General features: G+C 44.2%; 1 protein-coding gene across 1 annotated transcript; it reads right to left on the minus strand.

Moving 5' to 3' along the window:
• Positions 1-8,495: 8,495 nt before the first annotated feature.
• Positions 8,496-21,725, minus strand: LOC147716892 (interferon beta-like). Its single transcript, XM_086920454.1, has 5 exons — positions 21,576-21,725; positions 12,134-12,220; positions 11,501-11,662; positions 10,491-10,583; positions 8,496-8,597 (listed from the first exon to the last, which is right to left on the minus strand). The coding sequence occupies exons 1-5, from the start codon at positions 21,723-21,725 to the stop codon at positions 8,496-8,498; spliced, it is 594 nt and encodes a 197-aa protein (XP_086776580.1).
• Positions 21,726-27,352: the final 5,627 nt, after the last annotated feature.

Here is a 27,352-nt window from a genome sequence, read left to right on the forward strand (position 1 = left end):
TCCAAACAATGTTTCGAAGCGCACTGGGTTTCCACCCCACTCAAGAACAACGTTCCCCCTACTCTGGTCCTACCTCGTATCAGAGGCTGCTATCGATGGCAATAGAGGATATGGAAGATGAGATCCATGATCCTTTTCTTATCCCTGAAGAAGAGGTACAAACCTATAGGGTCCTAAGTAGAGGGGAATATAGTATGTTCACTAGTGAAAAGCAGCTTAAAAGCTCGCCTCCAATATGGGTCGTACCCCACACTGGTAATCTTTGTCTTAATGGTCGTGGTTCGCAAGCCCCACTTGGAGCAAGTGCTTGCACTGAAAGTTACGTTCTGCCAATGTTCTCGTCCCCTGTGTTTCTGGCTGCCAAGGGTACCTACTTTATCTGTTATGATCGTGCATACACATGGTTGCCCGCGGACTTCATGGGCTCATGTTTCATTGCAAATCTGTTGCCTCCGACGTTCACTGTAGATGCTGATTATCATAAGACTAGAGTTGTACGAGGCGTAATTAGCGAAGAGGATACTGCCGGTCAAGAGGCAGGAGACTTTTTCAAGGGTTTCCTCCCGTTTTGGGGACCTATGGTTAATAGTAGGAACCTGAGACAGTTGACTCGAGTGGTAGAATCGACAGCTAATATTACTGCCAGTGCCCTTGGTAATATCACCACAGAACTTCAGGCGGAGAGACTTATGACGTTACAAAACCGTATGGTTTTAGATGTCGTCTTAGCAGATCGCGGTGGGGTATGCAAAGTGATCCATTCGAGCTGCTGCATTTTCATTCCAGATAATGCTCCTACTGTCTATCAAGCCATCTCGAAGTTGCATAAGATCTCCGAATCCATACACGTGGATGTAGGGGATTGGACGCTACTTGGATGGTTTTGGGGCCTGATGTCGACTTGGGGTTGGAAGATTCTGATGATCATCGGGGTTGTGGTAGTGTTCCTGTTCACGTGTTGCCTTTGCGTGCAGTGTGGTCCTGCCTTATGTGGCCTCTGTGCTACAACGTGTATGAGACAACCATCTGCTACCAAGGGGACTCGGTTGGACAGAGCTATGCTACAACAACATCTTGATGGTCTGATGAATATCGAATATGATTCCGACTAGTGCTTGCCTACATGAGGGCAAAAGGAGCGTCTGAGGTTCCGTGACAATTGTAAGTGGTGTTTTCGACTCGCACGAATATGGTCGAGTCTGGTATCTATGAACCGCAAATGACGAGTTTAGTAAGTGTGCGCAGTTTCGCTGTGCTAACTTAAACCGTTCGTTTGTTATGTGGGTTTTTCATCTGTACCCACGGGTTCCATCTTAGATACGGCATCCATTTTGTCTCTTGCCCTCAAGTAGCCAGCGAACGGACGCTGTCCGCTTCGCGACCCTGGGACTCCCAAGATATTGGCGGAAGACACATGTTCTTTGTAAGTGTCTTTATGACGAAGGGGTTGCTGTTGTAAGGCAGATGGCGCCGCTCGAGGCTCATCTTGCCGCACGGGCTTATTGTCTCAGCCGTGCATCTCATTAGGCGCGTCCCTTTGATGCCTGTATCTCGTGTTTCTCGATACCTCCCCTTTTACACCCTTTCCGATCTCCCCACTGTCTCCGTCTTCCTCTGCACCTGTCTTTGTTCCTATTTCGATCTACTTTACTGCTGATTGGAATTTGCTAATGGTGGGAAGATGGGTTTTTACAGTTGGGAACCGCCAAATGTTTCCGTACTTATGTTCCGGACCTTGTGTGTTTCAAAGTGACCAAAGCGACCCCTCTGGGGGCTAATTGTGGGAACCGGGTTGTAAACTTTTGTGTAACATGTTATCCTATGGGTAAAAACTGTATAAAAGGAGCGATCCACAGAACCAATTTGAAGCAGTCTCCCCGAACTACACTCGATGTACTTCCTGTGACTTCTGTGTTCCCTGCAGCAAATAAACCTTGAATCTTTGACGCCGAAGGAAGTGTCCCGTGTCTCTGTGACTTGTACGCCGGAACAGGTTACCCACGAAGTTTTCAGGTGTTGTGCCCTGGCACCGCTGGGTCCAAAAGAACCCAGTCCTTCAGCTACAAATTTCAGAGAGGAGGGGGCTAGCTCATCTACGGCTCTGGTAATAGCATCAGTGAGTTCTTGTGCCGCCTCGTCCACCACCCGCTGGGATGTGATATTAGTGTTTTAGATAAAGGGGGCCAGAGCCTCATTTGTAAAATTCCTGAAGCTTCTTTTGGAACATTTTTTGCTCGTGCCCAAATCAGCCTCAGAACAAGGGATGTCTAAGGACAGTGGGACTGCTAGATGGTCAGACCAAGTTATCGGTACCGGCATGCCGACAGTTAATCTAGGGTCATTGGAGAAAATCCCATCAAGGGTGTGACCAGGGTAGGGTGGAGAACCCTTTGGACAAAGTCGCATGCCTCCAGGGAGTTGACCAGGGAGGAGGTGTCTTTCGAGGCCCTGTCCTCTAAGTGAAAATTAATATCACCCAAGACAGTTAAATGAGATCTACCAAAGTAGGGTTCCAAAATTCTAAAGAGCTCGGGACAGAAATTAGCTCTGGAACCAGGAGGTCTGTATAAGAGAATTCCAGTGAAGGAACTCGATGGGGCATGCACAATACAAAAATATGAGGCCTCAAATGGGTCCGTGGGAACCGATAAAGATTTTACAGTGCAAGAGAGTGTGGATTTAAAAAGGATCGCCAATCCACCACCTCTACAACGTACTCTATCTAACCTCTGGAATACATATCCTTCAGGTATGGCCAAAAGAAGGTCATGGCCGGAGGAGTCAGAGGCCCATGTCTCGGTGACAAAGACCCAGTCAGGTTGCCTCATACTTACAAAGTCATGAAATTCTATCCCATGTTTGATCAGGGACCGTGCATTGATCAGAAAGCCCTGTTTGGGTTGCGAGATGGGCCTACCAGAAGGAGGGGGAGCAGGACTCCTAGTAGCCTGAGTGGAAAAATTAAAAGATGATTTACAGGAGGGGCATGTCCGCGCCTGATGTAGTACCTCCGGAAGGAGCCGATGATGACAGTGGTGCATAGGGGGTCTAAGAGACAGCAAGTTGCGTAACAAATCGTCCCTGGTAGAAGAAGAGGACAAGTCGGGAGTCCCAGGGTCCAGCCCGTCCTGCAGCGCGTCCTCAGCGCGGACGGGCGCAGACGGGCTGAACTCTGGCGTAACTCCGGCGTCAATCTGGCGTCCCCGCAGCGCGTATCCGCTGCGCGTCAGCATGACTCAGTTAAGTACCCGCCTAGCGTCCTACTGACGACTAGAGCGTTAAGCCTACCTGTTAGCGCTGAAAATCGGCACCATCTACTACCAAGATGGCGCTACTACGAGGAGCTACGCCGGGAAGCAGACCCGCCCAACAGCGGTGTGTTTCCCAGAAGTTAAGGTGCAAGTGAGGGCCAGGCGCAGTTAAAAGCAGGGAGAAATAACAGAACACGTAAATAAAATGGAAAACAAGGTAAGCTTTAAAACGAGCAGCAGCTCGAGTCCTGAAGCGCACAGAGAGCATGCACCGATCAACTGGCAGCTAAGAAGGGAGAGCTAGCGATTTTCCTCAGTTAAGTACCCGCCTAGCGTCCTACTGACGACTTGAGCGTTAAGCCTACCTGTTAGCGCTGAAAATCGGCACCATCTACTACCAAGATGGCACTACTACGAGGAGCTACGCCGGGAAGCGGACCCGCCCAACAGCGGTGTGTTTCCCAGAAGTTAAGGTGCAAGTGAGGGCCAGGCGCAGTTAAAAGCAGGGAGAAATAACAGAACACGTAAATAAAATGGAAAACAAGGTAAGCTTTAAAACGAGCAGCAGCTCGAGTCCTGAAGCGCACAGAGCGCATGCACCGATCAACTGGCAACGTGAATAAAATTAGGTAGTGGGTGGGATGCCTTAGCAAGAAGTCTTATTTTTGGCTGTTGTTTAAGAAAAGAAATATAATACAGACAAGGATATGCTTTTGAATCTGTGGAGTAAATCACACCTGCTGTATCTTATTTGGATGTAACATTTTCCTTTTAGAATGGGCTATGAACTTGTGACCTACTTGTTCCACTGGGTTGCTAGGTACACTTAGCTAAGAGTGTATTGGGGAAGGGTGTTAAAGAGACAGAACATTTTTTTTAAACGTTGAGGACTAATGACACAATCATTGTAGTTAGCAAATAGACTTTACAAAACTTAGAAATTCACTGAAAAAAACAAAGTTTACAGGGACATTATAGTTAGGATGTAGAATTTTTAAAACCTTAGAAATTCACTGAAAAAAACAAAGGTTACAGGGACTTTAAAGTAAGGGGCAGATTTCATTCATATAAAAGCAGAGAAATTCGGCAGTTATAGTTAGTATATGAGCTAACTATAACTTATGCCCCCGCAATGCACTGCTTATGACCTCACATATTACATCACTCATGACATGGTCAGTGGCATCACTCATGACATCTCAAATGACATCACTCATGACACCATCCACATAACCACTCACACACCGACTCACACCTCCATACAACCTCTTGTGCGCTCACTCACACACCTGTACAACCACTGACATACCCATTCACAGACCTATACCAGAACTCACACACCCACTCAGTCGTCCATAGAGCCACTCACACATCTACTCACTCACTTATACACAGACTCACACAACCATTCACTCACCCATACAGCCACTCATCCAACCAGTTACTCATTCATACAGTCAGCCACATAACCACACACTCATCCATACAGCTACTTACACGTCCACGTATTTACCTACAAAGTCGCACCCCCACTCACTCACCCAATCAGCCTATCAACACAGCTACTCACTCACCCTTAGAATCCCTCATACACTCATTCATGTAACCACATAGATATCCATTACCATGTCCATACAAGCACTCACACATTCCTGTATTCACCCATACAGCCATACACACAGACACTAGCTGTCCAATACAGTCAGTCACACACGAAGGCACATAACAAAACACCTACTCAAACATCCCTCACTCAACCATACAGCCACTTACACACCCAGTCACTTACTCATACAGCCATTCAGACACCCACTCACTCACCCCTACAGTCACTACACACCCACTTAACCACTGATAGAGCCACGCATACCCTCACTCACCCATCCATACATCCACTGACACACCCACTCACTCACCAATACAGCCACTCACACAGCATTTCACACATCCAACAGCTGCTTACACAACCACTTATACACCCATACAGACACTCACACACTGATACACACAAGGATACATACAGTCACACAGTCACTCACATGATATATATTAAAAGTAGTATCACTCAGTAGTAGTTACCTAGTAAACTACTTTAAGTTTTGTAGTACCGTAGTATATATGTTTAGCAATCTTAAAATCTTACACAATACTTACACTCACTAGATGGTGTCATCTGTGATGGCATCAGTGTGTCATTTGAGATGCCATCAGTGATGTCACTGACCATATAATGAGTGATTAATATGTGAGGTCATAAACAGTGCATGACGGGGGAGTCAGTTATAGTTAGCTGGGCTAACTATAACTGCTGAATTTCTTTGGCTTTGTACAAGTGAAATCTGCATCTAACTATAACGTCCCTGTTACCTTTATTTTATTCGGTGAATGTATATATATATATATATATATATATATATATATATATATATATATATATATATATATATATATATATATATATATATATATATATATATATATGTATAGAATATCTTTTAATTGGGGGACTCTCCCCAACCCCCACATTTTTGTAACCTAACCACCCAATTCTCTTACCCCCAAACTCTAAAAACACCCCCTTACTGGCCTGTACCCTTACTTACCCTAAGAACAACCGTACCACCGTATTCCTCTAGCTAACATATACTTATCATTTAGTTGTATAAGCATGCGTGATAAAGGCATGTGTTTGGCATAAACATGCGTGGGTGCGCTGGGTTGTCACAAATAATTTATTTTATTTTATGAACATTTTTTACAAAGGGAGGGGGTGGCAAGCCAGAGAGGGGAATGGGATGTTTTGTTTTATTAGGTACAGAATGCAGTGAGGAAGGTAGAGAATGGTAAGGAAGATCATGTTCCCCTGGCTCCTCCATGGCACCTCTCTTTCCTGACACATGGGAGCAGTTTATGGGAATTATTTCTCTGGAAGCCACACTCAAATTAAAATTGAGATTCAATCTCATTGTCTATATTGTGATTTAGAACCCCTCAGTTGAAGCAACTCCCTTTTTATTATCTATGTATTATTAGGCGTGTGGAATTCCTTGTGGGAGCTCACTTTGCACCACAATTTGTTCAGATGCCAAATGTTCTATACAAAGTTTCTGTAAACGGTTGTATGATAGAAGCATGCATGGTTAAACCACGCATGCCTCTACCACTCAGCCCAAACCTTGAATGCGTCTTAACCACGCATTCCTTTATGAAATTTCGTGGTGTAGACATGAATGGTAAATGGGTATGTGTGGCTAAGGTCGCCACTACCCTGCTCCCCTACCCTACGTTGTCCCTTAAACTACCCCAAGCCTTTTCTCTGCCCTAAATCCTACCCTGCCCCAGCCCTAAAAACTACACTAGGAACCCATTTCCCTCCCACTACCATAAGGCCAAAAAACCTGCCCCTTTACGTACACTACCGCGACCCTCTCCCACCCCTGCACTATCCCTCAAGCTACCTCAACCCATTCCACTGCCCTAAAACCTAATCCGACTCACCCTAAAAACGATTCCAGTTACACATTCCCTTCCCACTACTCTAGGGCCTAAAACCCTGCCCTTTATGTACACTACCCCTACCCCCGTGCTACCCCTTAAACTGTCACAATCCTTTCTACTGCCCTAAAACCTACCAACCACCCTCACCCACCCTAAAAATTAACCCAACTACCCAAACCCCTTCCATTGCCCTAAAACCTAACCCGACCCTCCAAGTCCTAAAACCTAACCCTACTTCCTCCCAGCCCTAAAAAACTACCCGACCGCCTACCAGCCCTAACAACTACCCCCCCCAGCCCCACTTACCTCACCATGGCGTCTTCCGCCTTCCTTCTTCCAGCAGCTATACTGTGCACTGCCTTAACCACGCATATGCATGATTACGGCATATGCGTGGTTAAGGCAAGCATAGGTGAGCTTGCGTAGTCAGAACACACTTGGTTCAGACCACGGTGTTCCGACTGTTTTACTCTGTCAATGGATGACAGCGATCAGGGTCGGACTAGCTGTAGCCGGGCATCGGGCGTTTCCCTGGGAGGCTTGAGGGATGAGGGCCGGCTTTGCAGTGATGGGCCGGTTTTGTTACTCTGGCTGGTTTTGCAGTGGTGCTGCAATATCAGCCCCAGTAACAAAAGCAACAGTCAGGGCCGGACTGGCATTTGCGGGCACCGGGCATTTCCCCGGTGGGCTGGAGGGGTGGGGGCCGGTTTTGTGGCCGCAGGGGGCCGCTTTTCTTACAGAGTGCCGTTTTTTTTAGCAGCGCTGCAAAATCGGCCCTCTTTAAGAAAAGCGGTAGCAGTGCTTTGCCGGTAACAACCCCCTCCCTCCCGTTACCTAGGCCGGTGGAGAAGCAACCTGCCAGGGCTGGTTGCTGGTCTCAGTCCGGCCCTGGCAACAGTGATTCACAATTGAACCCCATTACCCCGCCTCCCTTCCTGGGGACTGGTGCAACAAAATTGCCAGGGCTGCTTTGGGTAACCAGTCCGGCTCTGACAGCGATGTAGATTGAAAGAACAAATGAACATTTGTGGCCTCAAATCCTGCAGCTTGGCATTGCCCCCTCTGGGACAGCAAAATGAGAGCTCCTGAGGGTAAACGGATATACTGTATCACTTGGATGCAACCCATTTTGGGATGAAACCTGTGAATTTGAACTGCAAAGTGAGTAAATGAATGCACGTAATGTATGTTTTTTTGTTTTTTACTACTCACAACTTCTCAATTCTCCACCCTACGAACAAAAAACAACCAACATATATTTCGCTTTTTTAATTGTTAAGAATTTTTTATTTAAAAATCAATTTTCAGTTTAAAAAAGTACCATTCAGTATTAAAAACTGAAGTGCTATTCTCAATTCGAACACCTTTCAGCAAAAATAAATATATAAATATTATATTATTATTAAATTAAAATAATAAATAACACTTAAAGTGACATCGTGTGTTACTGTTCAGAATGCGCAAGCCTTGAGTAGCCATGGCTCTACTTAGTAGTTATGTCCTTGGTGACAATCCAGTGTCAGATGTAACAAAATTCCAGTGCAACTTTATCAGTCATGGTCCAAACGAGTCAAATAACCTTTAAACGGTGATCAGAGCCGGCTCTGCCCACGGGGGCTCTTTGGTCCTGTGAGTTTGCAAGTACTCATTGTGAGTTAAAAAATAGAAGTATATGTACACATCTTTCCAGTTTGTGCAAATCATGCTTTTTTCTACATTTCAGGTGGATCGCTGTTGCATTGCTCTTCAGTGCTCTAATCTTAACATCTTTGATGTGAGCCTGTCAACAGTCATCAAACATAGTCTCAGCTGCTGTCGAATGTTCTCCCAGGCACACGAGCTGGACATCTGGAACAAACAGAAAGAGTGGTCAGTACACTGGAGATCCAGGGTTGCATTATCTGAAGAATCTTTCCTGCTCACAGCATCGTTTTCAATTGAGGCAGCTAAAAACAATACTGGGAAGAAGGAGCCCCAGTAATGGCTGACAAAGAACTTCACTATGAATAGGGCGGATTTCGACTTGATATTTCTCCAGTGAATTTCTGATACTTCAGGCAGTGCTTCATTTGTAGAAGAATAAGTCCCGGGGCCTAATGTTCTGCTCGAAAGTCAGAGGCTGGCACTATCGAAGGATGTGGGAATTGAATTTCTTGGTGCATAACTTTGATTCCACCTCATACCTCCTTAATCCACCACCAGACACTCCCTGTCTCTTTATCTCACATTCTATGGTTTCTTTTTCACCCCAGCCCTCTCGCTTTGTCTCTGTTTTCCTGTCTTTCTCTTCAGCCTTCATTCCCTTCTATGTTTTTCTCATTCTTACTCAGCATCAAAGTCTGTTCTAGAAAACAAAGGGGGATATGTACAAGGAAGTGGCGGAGCATGGCGTTAGACTTCTTGGCTTAACGCCAGGCTCTGCCACTTTAGAAACACAAGGCTGCACCATATTTACAAGAATGTGGTGCTGTATGGCATTTTAGGACCCAAGTGAATTTTCCAGATCCATGCCCTTATATAGGCATAGCCCATGCAGTCCAAATACAGGCATGGCTGCTTCCACCCGTATCAAAAACGTCACAACGATTTCTTGGAAAATCGGCTTAAGCAGTCAGGGACTTCCCCTTGCTTGAATATTGATTTGTCCAAGAACTCATGTACTTTACAAAGAACTACTATTCCCTTGGGGTTCTTTACTGATGGCTTATCGGTGCCTTGAACATAAGGCGCAGCCCCTATCACCACCACAACGTTGGTAAAAGTGAAGTTGTGGTAGCGATAGGGGCTTGTACATATGCCCCAAAGTCCCGATACTACAACCACCGAACCCAGTTCCAGACTCAAAGTTTGCTCACTTCAGAGAAGATATATTGTAAGTAGCCTCCCTTGGGATTTATCCTATGTAGATCCTATAGCAACATTATCATTGCTCCTAGGCTTTTGAGCCTTCATCTATAGGTCATGAAAATTGTTTGCAGCACACCGCTTGCGCGCATTGACTTCCCATCATCAGACGACGGAGAATGGTTACAATGCATAGAGGAGAAATGTAGCTCTCCTGCGCCCCATACACCTTCAGGCCATAGAGACGACACATCTCCTACTTCTGCAAGTCACGTACATTTGCTGCAGCACAACAATGATACCCGAGGACATCCCATCTACAGGATAAGGAGACTCCTTAAAGCGAATGGATGGCAAGCACCCCCACCCTCTAATGCCTGCAAGCGATGAAGACTCTTGCAGATCACGGTTGATACGCATGGACCTCCCACATCCCTTATGTCTACAGGCTGTAGAGACTAGCCGAAGTTCATGGATGATTAGCATTATCCTACTACACTCCATAAGTCTACAGGCCATGAAGTTTGGTAGCCATGCATGAGGGTGCTGTAGGAAATATTGAGGACAAATTATTGAATGGTCACAATACTAGAAGCAGAATATCGAGGGACAAAATATCGAAGAGGTAAGTGCACAAAGGGAGGTAAGGATTTCCTATCTTTAGTGCCACACCTACATACCTTAAAGATATATACATCACCAAGGAACTTATATGTGGAGTTAGGTATAGAAAATGTATACAAAAATACCTTTCAATATATTGTCACTCGATATCTTGGTCACAATAGTGAGACCGTTCGATAGTCTGTCTTCAATATTCCTGACCTGCACCAGTGCATGGATGACTTCCATAGGATAGTTTATAAGACCTGTACCTCTTTTAATAACAGCATTTACCTTTTCCTGAATGTAGTTTTGCATTTTTTTGAAGTACTTCTTTACTTTATTTTTCTTGAAGTTGTTTGGCTTCTTCTCCAAGTCCACCGACAGCTGAAACCAAAAAGAGAACTTGTTAGCAGGCAATATATGGTACATATACCACAGCATTCCAAATGAAGAAGTTAAGAGCTGTTGTTCAGTCGACTTTGCAGAGGATACAAATGATGCAAGTAGCTGGGAATTCACTAGACGATTCCACTGTCCTCTAAAGTACTTTGCTTCATCTTGCATTAAAGATCTCAAAAGATATCCTTTCCAGCACCAGTTAATGCCTCCCATTTTACTTCTGACATCATTACCTTTGAAGTATTTAATAACTGAGATACAACATGAGGGGCATAAATACAACACATAAAGAAATACTCGTTCAGCCGTACGCTCATGGTACAAGGTCATGACGCCAGGAAGAGGGTTCTTCTTTCATCAAAAACCCCACCCATTGGTCAAATGACCCACTCACCCGCTCATGCTTCAATTCATACATGTGCACGCATGCACAATCTAGAGCACATCTCTAGCACTATTGTATATATATATATATATATATATATATATATATATATACGGTTCACAGTCCTGCTCCGCTACTTTAGAAAATGGACAGAAATCCAATACGCACCAACGGAAACCACAGGTACAGACCACTCCACAGCGCAGAAAGTAAATTCAAAGTGGTTTATTCACACGCAATCGCCAGCATGACGTGTTTCGGTCACTACACGGTGACCTTGATCACATCTATATATATGTATCCTCATAGCATACACATTGGGTTACACATATATGTAAGCACATAACATACAGACCAACAGGACAGGCACATATAGCCCACACATATATACAGTACACTCTCGCGTACTTAGAGAACACCCAGGCTACCATTGACACATCCACACTATAGAAAGACAGGGCGTACAGCAACGACACACACCCCTCCTCCCAAGAGTGTCTTCCAGTTCTTTACTCACACATTTGGCCAGTACATCAGTTTGCCGCCGGAGCCCTTGGATGAACATGTCTGTACTTCTTGCGTCCCAGCCTGTCGTGTCCAGATTTTTGCTCATGATTTCATTGATTTTATTGATTGGGTGCAAGATATTGAATATGGTCAGCTGAAGACTCCGTTGGGTCTAAAAATAAAACAGAGGACTCATAAGTCACACCTTATGGCGAAAAAGCCTTGGCGAGCACACACCTGATTGAGTAAGGAAGATTGGAAGTACAGTATCATTTTGAAGGATAGGAACTACTCTGACACCAGGGGTTCCATTATTGAATTGACAATGATAGATAAACACATCCCTCTGTAGAGGTTGTCGGAACAAGGCCAGGTCAGGAGTGTCAGGCCATGGTCAATGCTCTTGTGTGACAAGAAGAAATGACCTAGAGGGAAAGTGCCACATTTCTCAAAGTGCTGTTGCCTCGGGAAAACATTAACTCAAAAAAGTCATTCATATATAAGGTATGACTTGCATAGAACCAAACAGCCACTCTCCTTTAAGAGGATCTGGCCTATTAGGGAATCTGTGAAGACCCAGGCATGTACATGTCTTAATCAATGGGAATCAGAAGGCAAAGTTTCTAATGTTGTAAAATGTTACATTTACCTGATGGTTTCCTTTCATCACATTGCGAGGAAACTTCACACTTATCTTCTCACTGAGACACTGGGATGGGAAAATTCCACCCTGGAAAAACAAATACATCAACATTTTTACACTGACAAAAATATGTTTATTTGGTTTAATGTAAACCGTAATATGGTTTATCAAAATCCACAATTACCACATCACAGCAATGTTAACATTTTCCCAAGAACGATACTACATTTAAATGCTTCTTTCTTTTATATATTGAACGACAATTTGGCATCCTTACTTGATTTGCAAATAAAGTCTTGAGGAGGGAGACACTATGTGTATGTCCATAGCTAGAGAGCAGCCACCAGGAAAACAACATATATTAAGGGGACTCAGATTCCACTGTACAGAATCTGCATACTCTGGGGCATATTTACCAAAAGATCAACCAACCCAGGGCACCAAGTAAGTTCTGTGCTGTGTTGCAGGAACAGGTGACAGTTGAGTCTCACCATATTTACTGATATATGGAGCACTTCAGCTCTCTCTCTGCACTTGAACACTTGAACCTAGCTAGCTTCAATGCAGGCACCCTTGTGACATGCTGCAATGGTGCCTCTGTTACAAGCAGGATTGTTTTTGTGCAGGAAAGGACACCTTCTATTACAAAAACAATTCTAGGAAGCAATATCCCCGTTCTACGTGTGATGCAGAATGAATCAGACATAAAAAGAGTGAGCAACGAGGAGAAATAAACAGGTTTCCCCTTTGTTACGACTCGCTGTGGTAGGTGCACCATTTTGGCGCAATTTCAGGTGTGCTACCATCTGTGATTGCATTAGATTCCATAGTTGGGTGCATGGGAACACCCATGCTCCTCCCTTGGTGAGTCTACCACAATTGAAATGTAATGCAACACAGTGCAAGCCCCTGCATTATGTTACATTTCTTTACGAAGTCACGTAAGGTGTTGCAAATAGCCCAATGTGCACCTTTGTAAATCCCATCTAAGAACTTGCATTGCCTTGCGATGATTTGCATCCCACACAGGCAACGCAAGTCCTTACTAAATCAGGGTATCTATGTTGCCATAGTCCTAGTTGTTAATTTGACCAACTGTTTAAATTCTAACAATACCCTAGTATACCCTCTGTGAAAACTTTGCAGAGAGAAAACCTATCAAGTCAAATGTCTCTGTGACTTAAAACTGGAATTGGAGGAAATTAATGGGGCAATTACCTGTGTTAGGTATTCATTGCCCCCTTTTCAATCAGATAACATGGTGGCACTAAAGCACACAATGCAGTGACAGCAAGAGAATCTAGAGATTATTCCAATCAAAGAACTTGTATCGAAACTGCTGATCTGAGAACAAAGCCCTAACTACGAGTACCCTGAGGAAGTTGAGGTAATTATCACACCTAGTGAAATCTGATACTCTGTGGTTCAGTATTTGCCATGGGCTATAATTACATTTAATTCTGAATTACCTCAATTGAAATTAGGGAATAACATGTCAAATTTGTGCTTTCTGCACCAAATTTCAAATGCCAGGGAATTTAAGAGACACTTGCCACTCAGGGAATTTTGGCAGGTGTGACCTGCTGACATTTACCTGCAGAAAATGCAGGAGATGTGGTGTTGGACTTAGACCTCCCTGCATGGTCACCTTTAACTTTTCACTTTCACCACTCATGTTTTCTGAACCCGTTTTTGTTGACTTTAAGGACTCTGTGCACTTTACCCCTACTAATCAGTACTAAAGTGCTTGTTCTCTCTCCTCAAAACATGGTAAAATTGACTTATACTCTATTGTCAAGTTTAATTTGCTTATACGTCTCTAGCAAAGTGGGACTGCATGTACCTAGGGCCTGTAAATGAAATGCTACTAGTGGATCTGCGGCACTTATTATGCCACACACTTATGTAGCCTTGTTAAACATGTCTCAGGCCTGTCTTTGCAGCTTGAGGGCAGTTTTAAATTGCCACTGCAACCTGGCAAAATTTTTTTTTTTTACAGGTCTAAACCTTCCTTCCTAATATATATATATATGACCCCTAGGGTAGGCCCTAATTAGCCCATAGGGCAGGGAGCATTGTATACAAAAGTTGGACATGTACTTTTACATTTTACATATCCTGGTTCTCAAAAAGTCTTAAATTACTTTGTCACAACTGGAAGGCCTACCACTCACATAGAACAATATTGGGTTACATTATTACATTTAATACATGATAATATTTGTTTGGAAACAGTTGGAAATGTTATGTTTGTTCTTTAATGAACTGTAATTTAGAACCCTCTTTAATGGTAAAGTTGGATTTTAAGTCAGGATTCCGAAAATACCACTTTTAGAAAGTTGCCATTTTTATGTCCTATTGGTGCTTGCAGCCAATGTCCTGGGTTACATGACTAGTTACAGTTAGCCTTTGGGAAATTCCTCCCAGACAGTATCACAAAGGGAATTAGATGGTGGCAGGATGGACCATCCTAACTTGGTGGTAGGGACAGAGCTGCCAACTACCACACCTGCACTTCAAAGGAGCTGCCTGAGCAAACACACAAAGAACTTAACACTACCCTTTTCTGACTCCCGACATCCTGGGACCAGGCCACAGAGGAAGGAAATTCCAGAGTCAGATGCGAAGGGAAGTCTAAATGCTTCTCTCACTTCATAGCTGGCACCAGGTATAAATGTTGGACCCTTAGACCAAGTCCTCAGTACACTCCTGGACCTGTGAATATTATAGATGAATGACTGCCCTGATGCCAGAGGCCTGCCTTGCTGCCTGAGAAGGAAGACTAAACCTGCTCCCTTCATCCCAGGCTACATGAAGTGACCCCAAGGATCAACGGACAGACCTCATGTTCAGAGCTATAGGAACATAACAAGCTCCAGAGGCCTCCCCACAACTGAAGCCCCAGCAATAAAGGTCAGCGGTGCCTGACACGATCTTTGTGCTACAGCGATGACCGTCCATGACATTCAGCCTGATCTTTGTACTACATCAAGGATCATCCGCATACTCCCGGCTCCTCGCGTCTTCCTCTGTCACAAACTGGACTCTTTACATCAGGCTTGGAGAAGAAGGTAAGTGTTTCAGCAGGACTAACCTGGTTCCTCTATATGGCTCATGCTCCATCGCATTCAGCCTAAACTTGTGACTTTCACCCAGTCTTGCACGAACAGATAAGCACAAGTGCCACTTTGTGCTTTTAGGCACTATACTTACCATAAATCTTTGAAATGGCATAACTCTGGTTCTACTGATTGGATTTTTGTTGTCAAATAATTTGTACTCAATTTTTCTAAATTAGTGCTGGGTTTTCACGTTATTACTGTGTGTCTGCTGTATAAATGCTTTACACATTGCCTCTAAGCTAAGCCTGACAGATTTTGTGTAGTATTGTAGTTCACACTGACAAGGATTGTAGCTGTTGCTTGAGAAGGGCTCACCACCCCCCCCCCCCCCCTCAAACAGCAACCCAATTTCTAACAGGCAGTAATTACCACAAAACTTGCAATTCTGATCCCTGTGCAAACAGAAGTTCAGAATAGGCACTGCAATTAACCGGGTCACACATTACGAGTGCCAAAGTGCCATTTTTCACAGGGTTCTTTAGAGCTGGACCAAGTCAAGCCCAGCCATACTCCATCACAGAGGACTATGAAGTCATACTGGGTGATGTTTTAGCACTTAATATGCAGTCAGTAATTAGGACGAAACGAGTCTTGGGTTGCTTGTGTTCTGGTTCAGTATGGACCTGGCCTGGTTCTCAGGCTGGACTGTTCCTATTGAAACAGGGTCAAGAATGATTTGCATATTGCTGGGTCCATACTGAGGTGGCAAGGAGTACAAAATAACGATGGACCAGTATGCTGCCCGAGTAGTTGCAAGTGGCTGAGATTAATTTAAGCAATACATCCATAAATGTTTCTTATATTTGGGTGAGACCCTCTAAGTGGGCCAGGTATGCCCAGACATGGGTCTTGTGAACACTGTCTTACTGAGCGAATGATAAGCCCTAAGAAGGTTGACATTGGTCTTGGGTAGCTTGTGTTCCAGTTCAGTGAGAACCTGGCCTGGCAGTTTGGACTGGGCTGCTCCTACTATTGTAGGGCCAAGACTGATTAGCATGCAGCTGGGTCCAAACTAAGATTACATGGAGATCACACAGGATGCAGTTGGGATGCTGCCTCCAGTAGTTACTAATAGCTAAGATCAATTCAAGCATTCCATTTGTCAGTTTTTGTATATTTCAGTGCACAATTTTTCTGACTTAAGGGAAAGGTCAGGCCAAAGCGATATATTTTGACAGGGTAATCAAGGCAATAATTATGTCTGAGGGCACGAGTATGATCCAGCCTGTCATTCTCAGGACACAATGTAGATACACGGACCCTCTGCTACTACTGTTGGTACCCAGGGCAGGGAAAAGACAATTCTTGGAAAGAAAATCCCTAGGCAACTTTTGGTCTATCAAACATACAAGACTATGACGGATACTATGAAGATCCATCATTAAATTAAAACACCACTTAATTGCACATTTAAATGTATTGCATTTTTGATTGGTCTATTATTATCTTCACAAATTTGTTTATAGTTCACTTTATGATTGATTGTATAATTTTTCCTATATGGACCATACGTATAGAACATACAGCTTTGTTTGTGGTCTACATCTATCATTGTCATTATTGCTGTTTATGCTATGATGTTATTGTTCCATATATGTTTTCTGAAGAAGTAATACAGAAGTTACAATGGTCTTTTTAAATAATTTTGTATGAAAAAAAATATTTTTTTATTACTGATATTTGTTGTACACTGAGTCATTACACAGTGTGTGGGAATTATGGTATTGTATGTTTAATAAACCAATAGTTGTCTAGGGATTTTCTCTTCCCAAATTCTCAGGATATAGTCATATTGAATCTATGCTTCCTTCAGTACTCTATAATATACTTTCCCGTAGGACATGAAGATGCTCTCCCAATCATCCACTGGATGCTATCTTTTCATATGCATATTACACTCAGGGGACCATCAATCAATCAATCAGGTGAATTTGTAAGGATCGTGAGGGTCTCAAGGCACTGGGGGGCTGGGGGTGTGGTAAGCAGCTCCGTTCAGTCTAATAGCTGTGTCTTGAGTGTCTTGAGTGTCTTCCTGAAGATGTTCAGGGAGGGGGCGCGTCTGATGTCGATCGGGAGCTCGTTCCATGTCTTGGCCGCGATGTAGTAGAAGGCCCTTCCACCTGTTCTGGCTTTGCGGATTCGTGGAGTTTCGTCGAGGGCGAGTTCAGCGGATCGGAGGTTACTCTTGGGTACGTGGAAAATTCTCTTGTTGTGGTATTGGGTGCCGGAGCTGTGGAGGCATTTGTAGGCATGGGTGAGTATCTTGAAAATGACTCTCTTCCCCACAGGGAGCCACTGGAGGTTGCGCAAAGTGCTTGGTGATGTGTTTGTGTCGGGGTGCCAATGACAAGTCTAGCTGCGGTGTTTTGTATGGTCTGGAGTTTGTGGAGCAGCGACTTGTTGATTCTGGTGTAAATAATACGCTTTCCTTGCCACCTTTGGAATTCTCAGAGATACTGTCTCCCTGTCACCCTCCACAACCCATGATACACACCACTGTGGGCCTTTCTACCTCTCATACTGTAGATACTGTAAAACTGTATCACACAGTATCTGCAGAGCATGTCATCTGCTGCTGTCCAGTCTTGTTAAGCCCGAGACGCCTTTACCTAAGAACAATGTTCATCCAAAACAAAGTAAGAACATGCAAGGAGGCTCTAACATTTATCTATACCACCAGAGTGCCAATGGAGCTCGCACCTGTCAGGAAGTTTTTTGCTGTAGCTGGAAAGACTTTATGCCAAACGCAAAAATAAAAATGAACAACAAAATAACACACCAGCCACACTTCCTGTCAGCGTGCAATATCATCACTGTATCATCTTGCAACATGTCTTACCTATTAGATGCACTAAAAACATTGCACTGATTTATGAAGTAAAACCCATCAGCTGTTTTTATAACTCTTTTAGATGCTATTTTAACCAACCAAACGTTTTTTAAATTATGAAATTAATAAGTACTGTATTTGTAAATGATTTTAGGTAATAATACAAAAATAATGTTTGCACTTTGCACTCTAAAACTGTAGGCTAAACAGATATGCACACGTCAAAAGATTGATTTTGAATGATTTTGGTGTTTTTGTTATAGGAGTTTAAGGTTTTTATTTTCTATTCTTTTTGACTTCCAGGAATGAATTACAGAGATAGCTGCATCTACATTTGCATTTGGTAATAGCCCTTTTCTGAACTGGGCCATTCATACTACTAAAGAACATTTTCCTCGTGTATATATGATAGTGATGTGGGCAAATGTCAGAATCCAGCGTATCCGTGGAAGAGAGATGACACTGCTTGAGCATAACTTGTCGACAAGCCTTGTCATTAAGCATGCTTTCACAGTCGCAAACTCGCCAGAGCTCCATGGGCGTCCTACCCACTGGTTTCACAAGAAGGGGAGGAATTACTATGCTCGCTTGACCTTAGCGTTGTTTTCAGTGAATGGAGTGAGGGGTGGTTTACGTTGGGAAGCTATTTTCCAGTAAGGCTACCTTCTGCCATTTTTATCTGACCTCAAAGAAAATCCCAAAAGACCAATATTACCTCATACTGTATAAAGAGTGGGAGCCTTGAGCATGGGGGCTAGTATAGTTCAGTGTTAAATGTTACCAGTGGTGTACATCAGGGGTCTCCAACATAGTACATGGACGACTGAGTCGGTGTCTGAATTTAAGGGAAAACACTGTTGTGTAAATTACTTCAAATTAAAATATTTCTATCTTAACCTGTAATATGGGAAAGAAGCATGGAACTTGGAGGAAATAGCTTGTGTCCAACTTTTTTTCAGAGAGGATGCCTTTGCAGCCAATGGCGCACCAATGGTATACGAGAGTCCTGCATATTGGTCTATAATGACCATGAGGAATGCCTTTCATTCTGTTGGACTCTCTTTCCCCTAACAGCAAAGCAGTATGTACTGCTATTTATTGCAATTTGGCGCCCCCATTTGGCCGTTTGTCGTGGTACATTGAGACAGCTAGTGGTAATGGCCTTAATGTGGCAGTAGGCTCACTCCTAGAGAAACAGCATGCACCTCTAAAACTCAGCAAAATGGAGACCGGAAGCAGCACCCATGAAATGAACCTTTAACTCTGAACATTCTTGGCCTGGGATTTTCTAGTGAACATTGTTGGTGAACTGCTGCCCAATAACAGCCATTTTAATCGCCATCTATTTTAGTGGTGCTTTATCTTCTATCATTGACATTCACCTGATGAGTAAGTACAAGCAGAGGGAACACTCTCAACACTTTTCTGAGCATAGCGTTTGAACATGTTTGCATTATATTTAAACATAAGCCCCTTCAAAGTTCCAAGTTTCCTAATTTTTCCACTTAATATTGGTGCAGACGTGTTTTATTTGGGTGGCTTGTTAAACTTAACACCTGTCTTATCTGTGGGTTGCCTCGCTGCTCAGGCCAGGCTACCAAATGTGAGCCGCGGTTGCACTCAGTGAGGCCTGGGGTCCCGCAGGAACTCAGCCACAGCTCACATCTTGTGATCTTTTGTCCCTGTAACGTGTCTGGGGAATACATAGCCATGATTGCACTCTCTCCCTCTCAAGAAATGATGATACTCGTGCAATTATGTCCCCCCTCATTCATCCTCTCAAGCCTATCATACTCTCTCCATGCCACCCTTGGGATAAAATGATACTCACCCTCACACACACACACCCCGAACCTCTTTCTATAACACTTACATGCTGGTCCACTCTCCCTGTTACTCCTAGGATATAACGAGAGGTCATTTATTATCATTGATAAGATGACAGTACTCTTGTTTAGTCAACTTTAAATTAAATTCGAATCTGGGGGCATATTATCAAGGGGGTTTATCTCCGCTTTTTGGCTTTAAAAGCCAAGAAAGCGGAGATAAAATTATCTCCCTATTACCTAGCTGTTGCTAACACCAGTTACCGACAGCTAGTAGGAGATAGCGACCATCTTGGGCCCCGCTTTGCATGTCAGTGATATTTATCACTAATGACATGCAAAGTGGGCGTGCCAAGATGTTAGCGACTGGAAACAGTCGCTAACATCGCTATCTCCTATTACCAACCTTTGGAGATATTCGCGCTAAGCCCGAATATCTCCAAAAGCTAACACCTGCCCTGAGCAGTTCTTAGCCATGTTATCCACTGGGAGGTGGATAACATGGCTAAGAGCATTAGCTCGGTAATGCATGAATATCGCTGACTTTTCAGCGATATTCATGCATTGCGGCCGATTTTTATCGCATTTGCGATAAACCTTGGTAATACCAAGGTTTATTTGCGATAAAAATCGCCTCAGCGTAGCGGTACATTTTTGTCTCGAACTAAGCAATATCGATAATTATCGCTATTGCTTGGTAATATGCCCCCAGGCCTTTTCGCCATGAGAATCCTATAAACACTCACTGCACAATGTGCTGTGTCCCCGTGGCTCTCAGGAGAGGGAGGTATGCTCTGTCACTCTAACCCGTGGGAAACCGTTACACTCTCTTGCTAGTGCTGTTGAGATACCGGGGTACGGTGGCGTAACTCACAATGATGGGGGCCCCATATATAACGTGAGGAGGGGTCCCCACTCTCCCATGTCTCAGAGATATTCATTAGCCTTGGGCTGAATGGTACCCTCCTTGACGCGCTGGGGACCCCCTGGAGCGTTGGGAGCCGTGCCCTACGCCACAGGGGCCTACCCCTGCCGGGTACACTATCACTACCACTCTTAGGGTACTCTGACACTTCCTCTTTGTCATATTGTGAGACTAGTGAGCCTTTATGCCCTTCTAACAGTATGAGGTCCCTCTCTGCCCACCCCAGGGCTTTTTCTTTTCTCACCTCAGCATACTGTGGCAATCTTACCTCACACCCTGTGGTTACCAGACCCCCTCCCTGCTTCTCTCTAGCATACTTTGCTACTTACGTCCAGGTAGTGTTGGGTTACGTTGGCACTCGCTCACAGAATGCAACAGAATTCTTGCCCATACTGTTCTGTACTGTACCCTACAATCTCTGGGATGCCCTGCCCCTGCAGAGATGGTACCAGAACCCCACTCTGCCTCTCATCCCAGAAAGAAACGTCTTTTGTCAATCCAAGTCTCATTACTTAGAAATCCTGATCTGACCAATCTAAGACGTGTTGTGAGGTCAAAGGTCAGAAATAGACATACTTGTTTAATGGGGTGGCTGAAAGGGAGGCGAGGACTGGGATTGACAAGTGTTGGGGAGAGGAAACGAGAGTGGATCACACATCTAAACGCTGTGCCCTGGGTAGCAGCTTGTGGCAAGTTAGCAATAGCTAGGAGTAAATAAATAAATAAATTAGCGACTTACCATCTTGTCCAGAAGTTGCAAGCTATCCTCGTTGAGCTTCTTTTGCTGGTGGCGGGAAAATCCACACTTCTGGCAGACGACATGGCCTCCACAGAGAAGAAGCAGGACCCCTGTCACTACTGTAAAGCGTGCCATGGTGTTGGATGCCATCTACAAAACAATTAAGAATTTATTGTCAGAAATCTGTATTCCGATATGAATTTAAAAAGTTATTTCTGAAAAGATTGTCTGCTGTATTCTCTCTATTCATTGTAACAAAAGCTGTGCTACTGATAAGAATAGTCGTTTGCTTCAATGCTAGTTAGGACCAAACAAATGTTAAAGCCACCAGTAGAGGGCAGACTTTGCTATACCCTAAACCGCAAATAAGTAAATAAACAGATGCAAAAAAACAAATGCAACATCTGCATTAAAAGTCAAACCTTCGAAAACAATTGCATGACAAAATAAGAGAACATTAATAAGTTTATGTTGTAATTTGAGGCAAACTTCGAAAAATTCAAACTTAAATGAACTTTAAAAATAACGCTAATAAAAAAAGCAGGATCTGAGAAACTAAGTTTGTTAAAAATAGTTCAAAATCTCAGAAAGGTTGCTATAGGAGAGCATTTTTAATTCCCAAGTAAAGTTTCCAAGATGTACAACACTGCATTGCCTGGCCAGTAATCTGTGGCTGATGCCACAATAAAGTGCACATTTCAGTAAAGTTCTTTCTCTAACACTATACTAACGTGCAGTACCCCCACTCATTCAGAGAGACAGACTCTTACCTTCTCGCGGGTAGCTCTGCAGGTTTCTCCTGGCCTTGCGCATCTTCGAATACATATATTGCCTAGTGAATGGTTACATCACGAAAATGAAAAGCTGACATCTTGGACGGGAGTTTTTGCAGGTTTCACTTTCCGTTTAGCGTCCTCGGATTCAGGCTGCGCGATTTTTCCAGGGGTTCCTGTTTTGGGTGTTTGAGCAGACCATTGGACGTCACGTGGCAGCAACTATGTGTTTCTCCTTGAAAGTGAATATTTGACATGTCTTTTTCCTTTAAATAATTTAGCCAGTTGCATCACTACTGTAGACAACGCAATACCCGTGCAGTAAAAAAGAAATGCAGTTTACAGCGGTGTATTCTGGTGTAATATGCCAGAAGATTTAAAATAACTTTAAAAGGAAGTGTTTTATTTCATTTCCTAATTCGTATTGCATTTTCACAACCACTATTCAAGGTAAAACATTTCCAGAGATAAAACGATACATTACATTCCGAGGGTGCCCATTACTTTAATGAGTTCGCACTATAAAAACAAACATTGGCACAGCCAATATGCAATGCATAGTATTTTTGTTGTATGTCGTAAGAGTTCTGTTTTATGTTTTGTATTTGGTTATGCAGTATTTTGAAACTATAATAAATACATATATGTACTTACAGCTGTTCAATATAATTAGTAAAATTGCATTGCAAGACTTTTACAGGAAATTGACAGCAAATGAGGTAATATTTGTTTTAAAAGAGGTGTTACTTAGGTATGCATTTGTTTAGTTTACCAGGGCTAATCTTGTAATGATTCAGTGGTACAAAGTTGGTTAAGCAGAAGGAGAGTAGTGAAACAGTGTTAGTAGAGACATTCGCTGTTTTTCATTAAATCTTTAGATATTTCATGTTTTGTTATGGTGTGTTACGGTATGTGATGGTATGTTATGCTATGGCATGCCATGTTATGTTATGTAGATGTGCGTTAGCATAGATTATCACCCAGTGTGGTATCCAGGCATTGGAGCAGGCGTACAGGGGAGAGGTTAAGGGTGGAGTGAGTGAGTCAGCCTCAGAGAACTAGTTGAAGAACCCGGTCCTCAGCTTCTTGTGGAATTCAAGATGTGAAGAAGGTGACCCTGATGTGTAGAGGGAAGTCATTCCAGGTTTTAGGAGGGATGTAGGAGAATGATAAGCCTCCAGTTCTGCTTTTGCATATATGGAGGGGTGCGAGTGAGAGTGAGACTGAGCACAGGGGCCTGGGGGGTAGGTGGAAGTGAAGTCGGTTGTTAACCTCTTCGCTGCTGATGACGAGCTCAGCTCGTCATGTAACGCGGCTTTTTGAAAATTGCCGCACACTGCGGGAAAAGCCGCCGCAGCGATGCGGTTAAGGTATGTTGGTCCTATGTTGTGCAATGCCCAGGGCCGTTTCTATCACTAGGCAGGACTAGGCGGCAAAAGGGGAAGGGCGGCAAAAACATGAGTTTGGGAATTGGAACGGCCTTTGACCTCGAAATCACATTAAGTAGTGCCTTGCACCTTCTACAATTCGACGTGACGTCACGTTCTGCGCCACAGGCGGGGGCCGTGCGCGCACGGCCGGTGGAGGCAGAGAGTTCCCGCCAGAGGCCCCGCAGGTACCGGGGGAGGCCATGGTGAGATCCAGGTCGGCCAAGAGCCAGGTAGTTTACAAGTGTATTTTTGGACTAACTACCATTGTTAAGGCAAGACCCGGAACGATAATGGCACAGCCAGATAAGAAGGTTTTTGAGAATCTTTTGGGCTCCCGTAAAGCAATCGCTGTGCTGACCAGCAGGAGGGGATGCACAAGCTAAGCGGCTCGCGTGGAGGTGGTTGGAGTGTGAGGCAAGGGACATGATCTAGAGCTGGGTGGAGGTTAGATTGGGGACTCTGCATTTGGAGACTGCTGCCTGTCTTGTTCTCCCCTGGGAAAATAAGCTCACCAACTTCTGTGGCACCCAGCTCATGAACGGCATCCATGGGGACGCAAGGGATGTTACGTGCATAGCATGCTCCGTGGGAAGGCGATGACTAACGAATTACATAGAGGAAGTGCAGCTCATGTAAACAACCAGTGGCTGTGCGAAACGTTGGTGCATAAGCACTCAGCCAATGTGATGAGATGTTATGTTATCTCTGTACAGCAAAGACGTGACGTAATGTAACATTTGAATAGCATATAGAGGAGAGGAAATGCAGGATGATGGTGCTGCCCATCGTTTATAAACAGTTCATAGGTGTGAATGATACAAATTCAGACTTAGGGGTGTGTGGCTAGAGTTTCCTGTAGAGAGTAATAAATACCCGTCCTTCGCCTTTGGTGTGGGATAATTCATTAGCTTTCTCTGATTGGGGGTGTTTACTTTACTTAGCTTGTTTTGGCACCTACAAGCAGATTCTAAGTCTGTGCCCATAGACCCGCGCCCAGACTTTTGCCTTTGTTTAGGAATACTTAGCCCGTCTGTGCCTGTGGGTAGGTGGGGGCACTAGTCAAAACTTTGCTTAATATAAATGACGCCTGATCAGAATAAACCTTGGCTGGAGGATATATGCTTAGATTTAGCCCCGCATGTAACGCAAAACGATGCCTCCCCCTGCAGAATGTGGTGAGAGGCCACTGCACTGAGATTCCCATATTCATTGGTGTTGTCTCTAAAGGGGTCCCAAGGAGGTCGAGAGATATGGGAGACTCAGGGGCCCTCTTCAAATTCTTCCTGCCTGCCACCATTTTGCATTGCTTCATTGAATGTAATGTGCTGTAGGGCACAAGGCGGCTGTGTGCTGCGCATGGTACCTTTATATATTTACTTGTCTAGATCTAGATATTCCCGAATACTTCCTGGAAAATCCGTTCTTGTCGGAGGAGCAAGCATGTCACCGAACAGGATGTGACGCAGGGGTATAGGAGCAAGGGGATTCAGAAACGCTAACATCATGGAAGAGCCTTTAATGGTGCAGGTGTGATGATAGAATACCTTTCTGAACTTACATGGTTTAGGGAAACGTAATCCCTGTGCTTTCCAGTGAGGAGTGTTGAGAGCGCGGTGTAATACAGAAAAACGGACATGCATCCCCAGATCAGATTGTGGCAGCTAGAGATGCAGCAGAGGTTCGTGGTCACTCGCTTCCATTTCTAAACATTGGACCGGAAAACATACGCTTGTCCATAATGTAGCCTGCGCGAGGCCAGGTGCTGCAGCGACTGTACTCCATTGCTGTGGGCCCGGAGCGATGATCCAGGTTTAAAAACCTTCTCTGATCTCAGTTCCTTCATTAATCGGATGCACTGACCAGAGCCTTATCCTCCATTAGTGCAGCAGGAGCATTGGCGCCAGGGTTCAGAGGGCCTTTATAGACACCCAAACACACACAGACTATCTCCCTATGTAGACACACGCATTCAAACACACACACACAAACTCCCTATAGACATCCAAACACACCGACTCCCCAGAGACACCTAAGCAAACCACACGCACACAACTTTTCTGTAGACACCTAAGCACACATTCACGCAGACACACCCACAAATATGCACGCACTCCCACACATACACAAACTCTTTTCCAGACACTACCCATACGCGCACACACACAACACACTGACAGACCCACTGGTCCAACTTGCAAATAAAGTAAAAGGGAGGCATTTTTTTATTCTCGCCTAGGGCGGCAAAAGACCTAGAAACGGCCCTGGCAATGCCTTGTATGCATGTGGGGTGTCCAAGATCTTGCAAAGCATGCAGAGTACTTGGAAGCAAGAGGAGCTGATTGTGTTGACCTGTGCTGTCATGCTGAGTTTGTCTTTAAGGATGAGGGCAAGGTTTCTTGCTTTGTTGGTTGGTGTGGGACCAAGTTCCGTTGGCCATCAGGTGGAGTCCCAGGGGTGAATTCTTATTTCAGAGCACTAACACTTCCATCTTGTCGGAATCGAGTTTTGGGCAGTTGTCTTACATTCAATCTGCCATGTTGATCATGCAGTTGGAGAAGTTGATTCTGGAGGTTGTGGACTTGTCGGCAGTGCTTAATTTGAGCCAGTGGTTTCTGGTGCTCAGCACCAGCACTTAATTGTCAACACCGGCCCTAATGCAAGTACACCACATTGTAGTTCTGTCTGGTGAGCACAATAACAATGTTTAATGAGTCTATATACATTAAAAAAGAATAATACTTGACACTCAAGCCATTATTATAGCTTTTGGGTGGCTTGGAATAGTCTGAACGCTCAAACTTGCAGGAGTGTGAGGATTTCTCGAGGGGTGGGTACTGTCATTGGCAGCGCTAGCGGGGGCAATGGGTGGTGCAGGCTGCAGTGGTTCCTGATGAAGAGCCCTGGCACTTACTTTTTCACAAATTAAGTACTGCTTGTTGGACACGATAGAAGGAGTTGGGTGCCATCAGCGTAGGAAATGATAGATATCCATGTGATCTGATGATGTTGGTGACCGGAGTCATGTAAGTGTTGAATAAGGTTGAGCTGAGTGATGAACCCTTTGGGACTCCACTGTTCAGATTCCTTTGGTTACAGTGTGTTTGGTAGTAGTGTAATTCGTTTTTCTGTGAGGAAGGAGCATATCCAGTTGAGGGTTGGTCCTTCCATGCCTTTGTCAGCAGTTTTGTGATGAAGGTGTAGTGTGATAGTGTATTGCGGCAGAGAGATTGAGTAGGATGAGGGCAGCAATTTCTCAATGGTCCAGTATTATGTGGATTTCGTCTGTGGCCACGATGAGAGCTGTTTCTGTGTTATGATTGCTCCGAAAACCTGATTGGGCATAGTCGAGTAGGTTGTGGAGTTCCAGGTGAATGGTGAGTTGTTTGTTGATTACCTTCTCTATATTTTTGACTGGGTAAGAGAGCAGGGAGATGGGTCAGAAGTTGCTCAACTCGCTGGGGTTGGCCGAAGGGTTTTTTAGGAGGGCGTTGGCTATTGCATTTTTTATTTGGCTATGCAGTATTGTTAAACTATAATAGAAACATATATGGATGTGTTCAATGAAGGCAGTGTC

Source organism: Lissotriton vulgaris, chromosome 5 (assembly GCF_964263255.1).
Source record: "Lissotriton vulgaris chromosome 5, aLisVul1.2, whole genome shotgun sequence".
In the NCBI taxonomy this organism is placed as follows: Eukaryota; Metazoa; Chordata; class Amphibia; order Caudata; family Salamandridae; genus Lissotriton; species Lissotriton vulgaris.

What these genes read in the sequence shown, in the direction of transcription:
- LOC147716892 (XM_086920454.1), bottom strand. Translation starts at nt 21,725, where the DNA reads ATGGCATCCAACACCATGGCACGCTTTACAGTAGTGACAGGGGTCCTG. An exon ending in TGCAACTTCTGGACAAGATG is followed by an intron (nt 12,221 to 21,575) that starts GTAAGTCGCTAA and finishes TTGTTTTTCCAG; the next exon opens with GGTGGAATTTTCCCATCCCA. An exon ending in AAGGAAACCATCAGGTAAAT is followed by an intron (nt 11,663 to 12,133) that starts GTAACATTTTAC and finishes TTTTATTTTTAG; the next exon opens with ACCCAACGGAGTCTTCAGCT.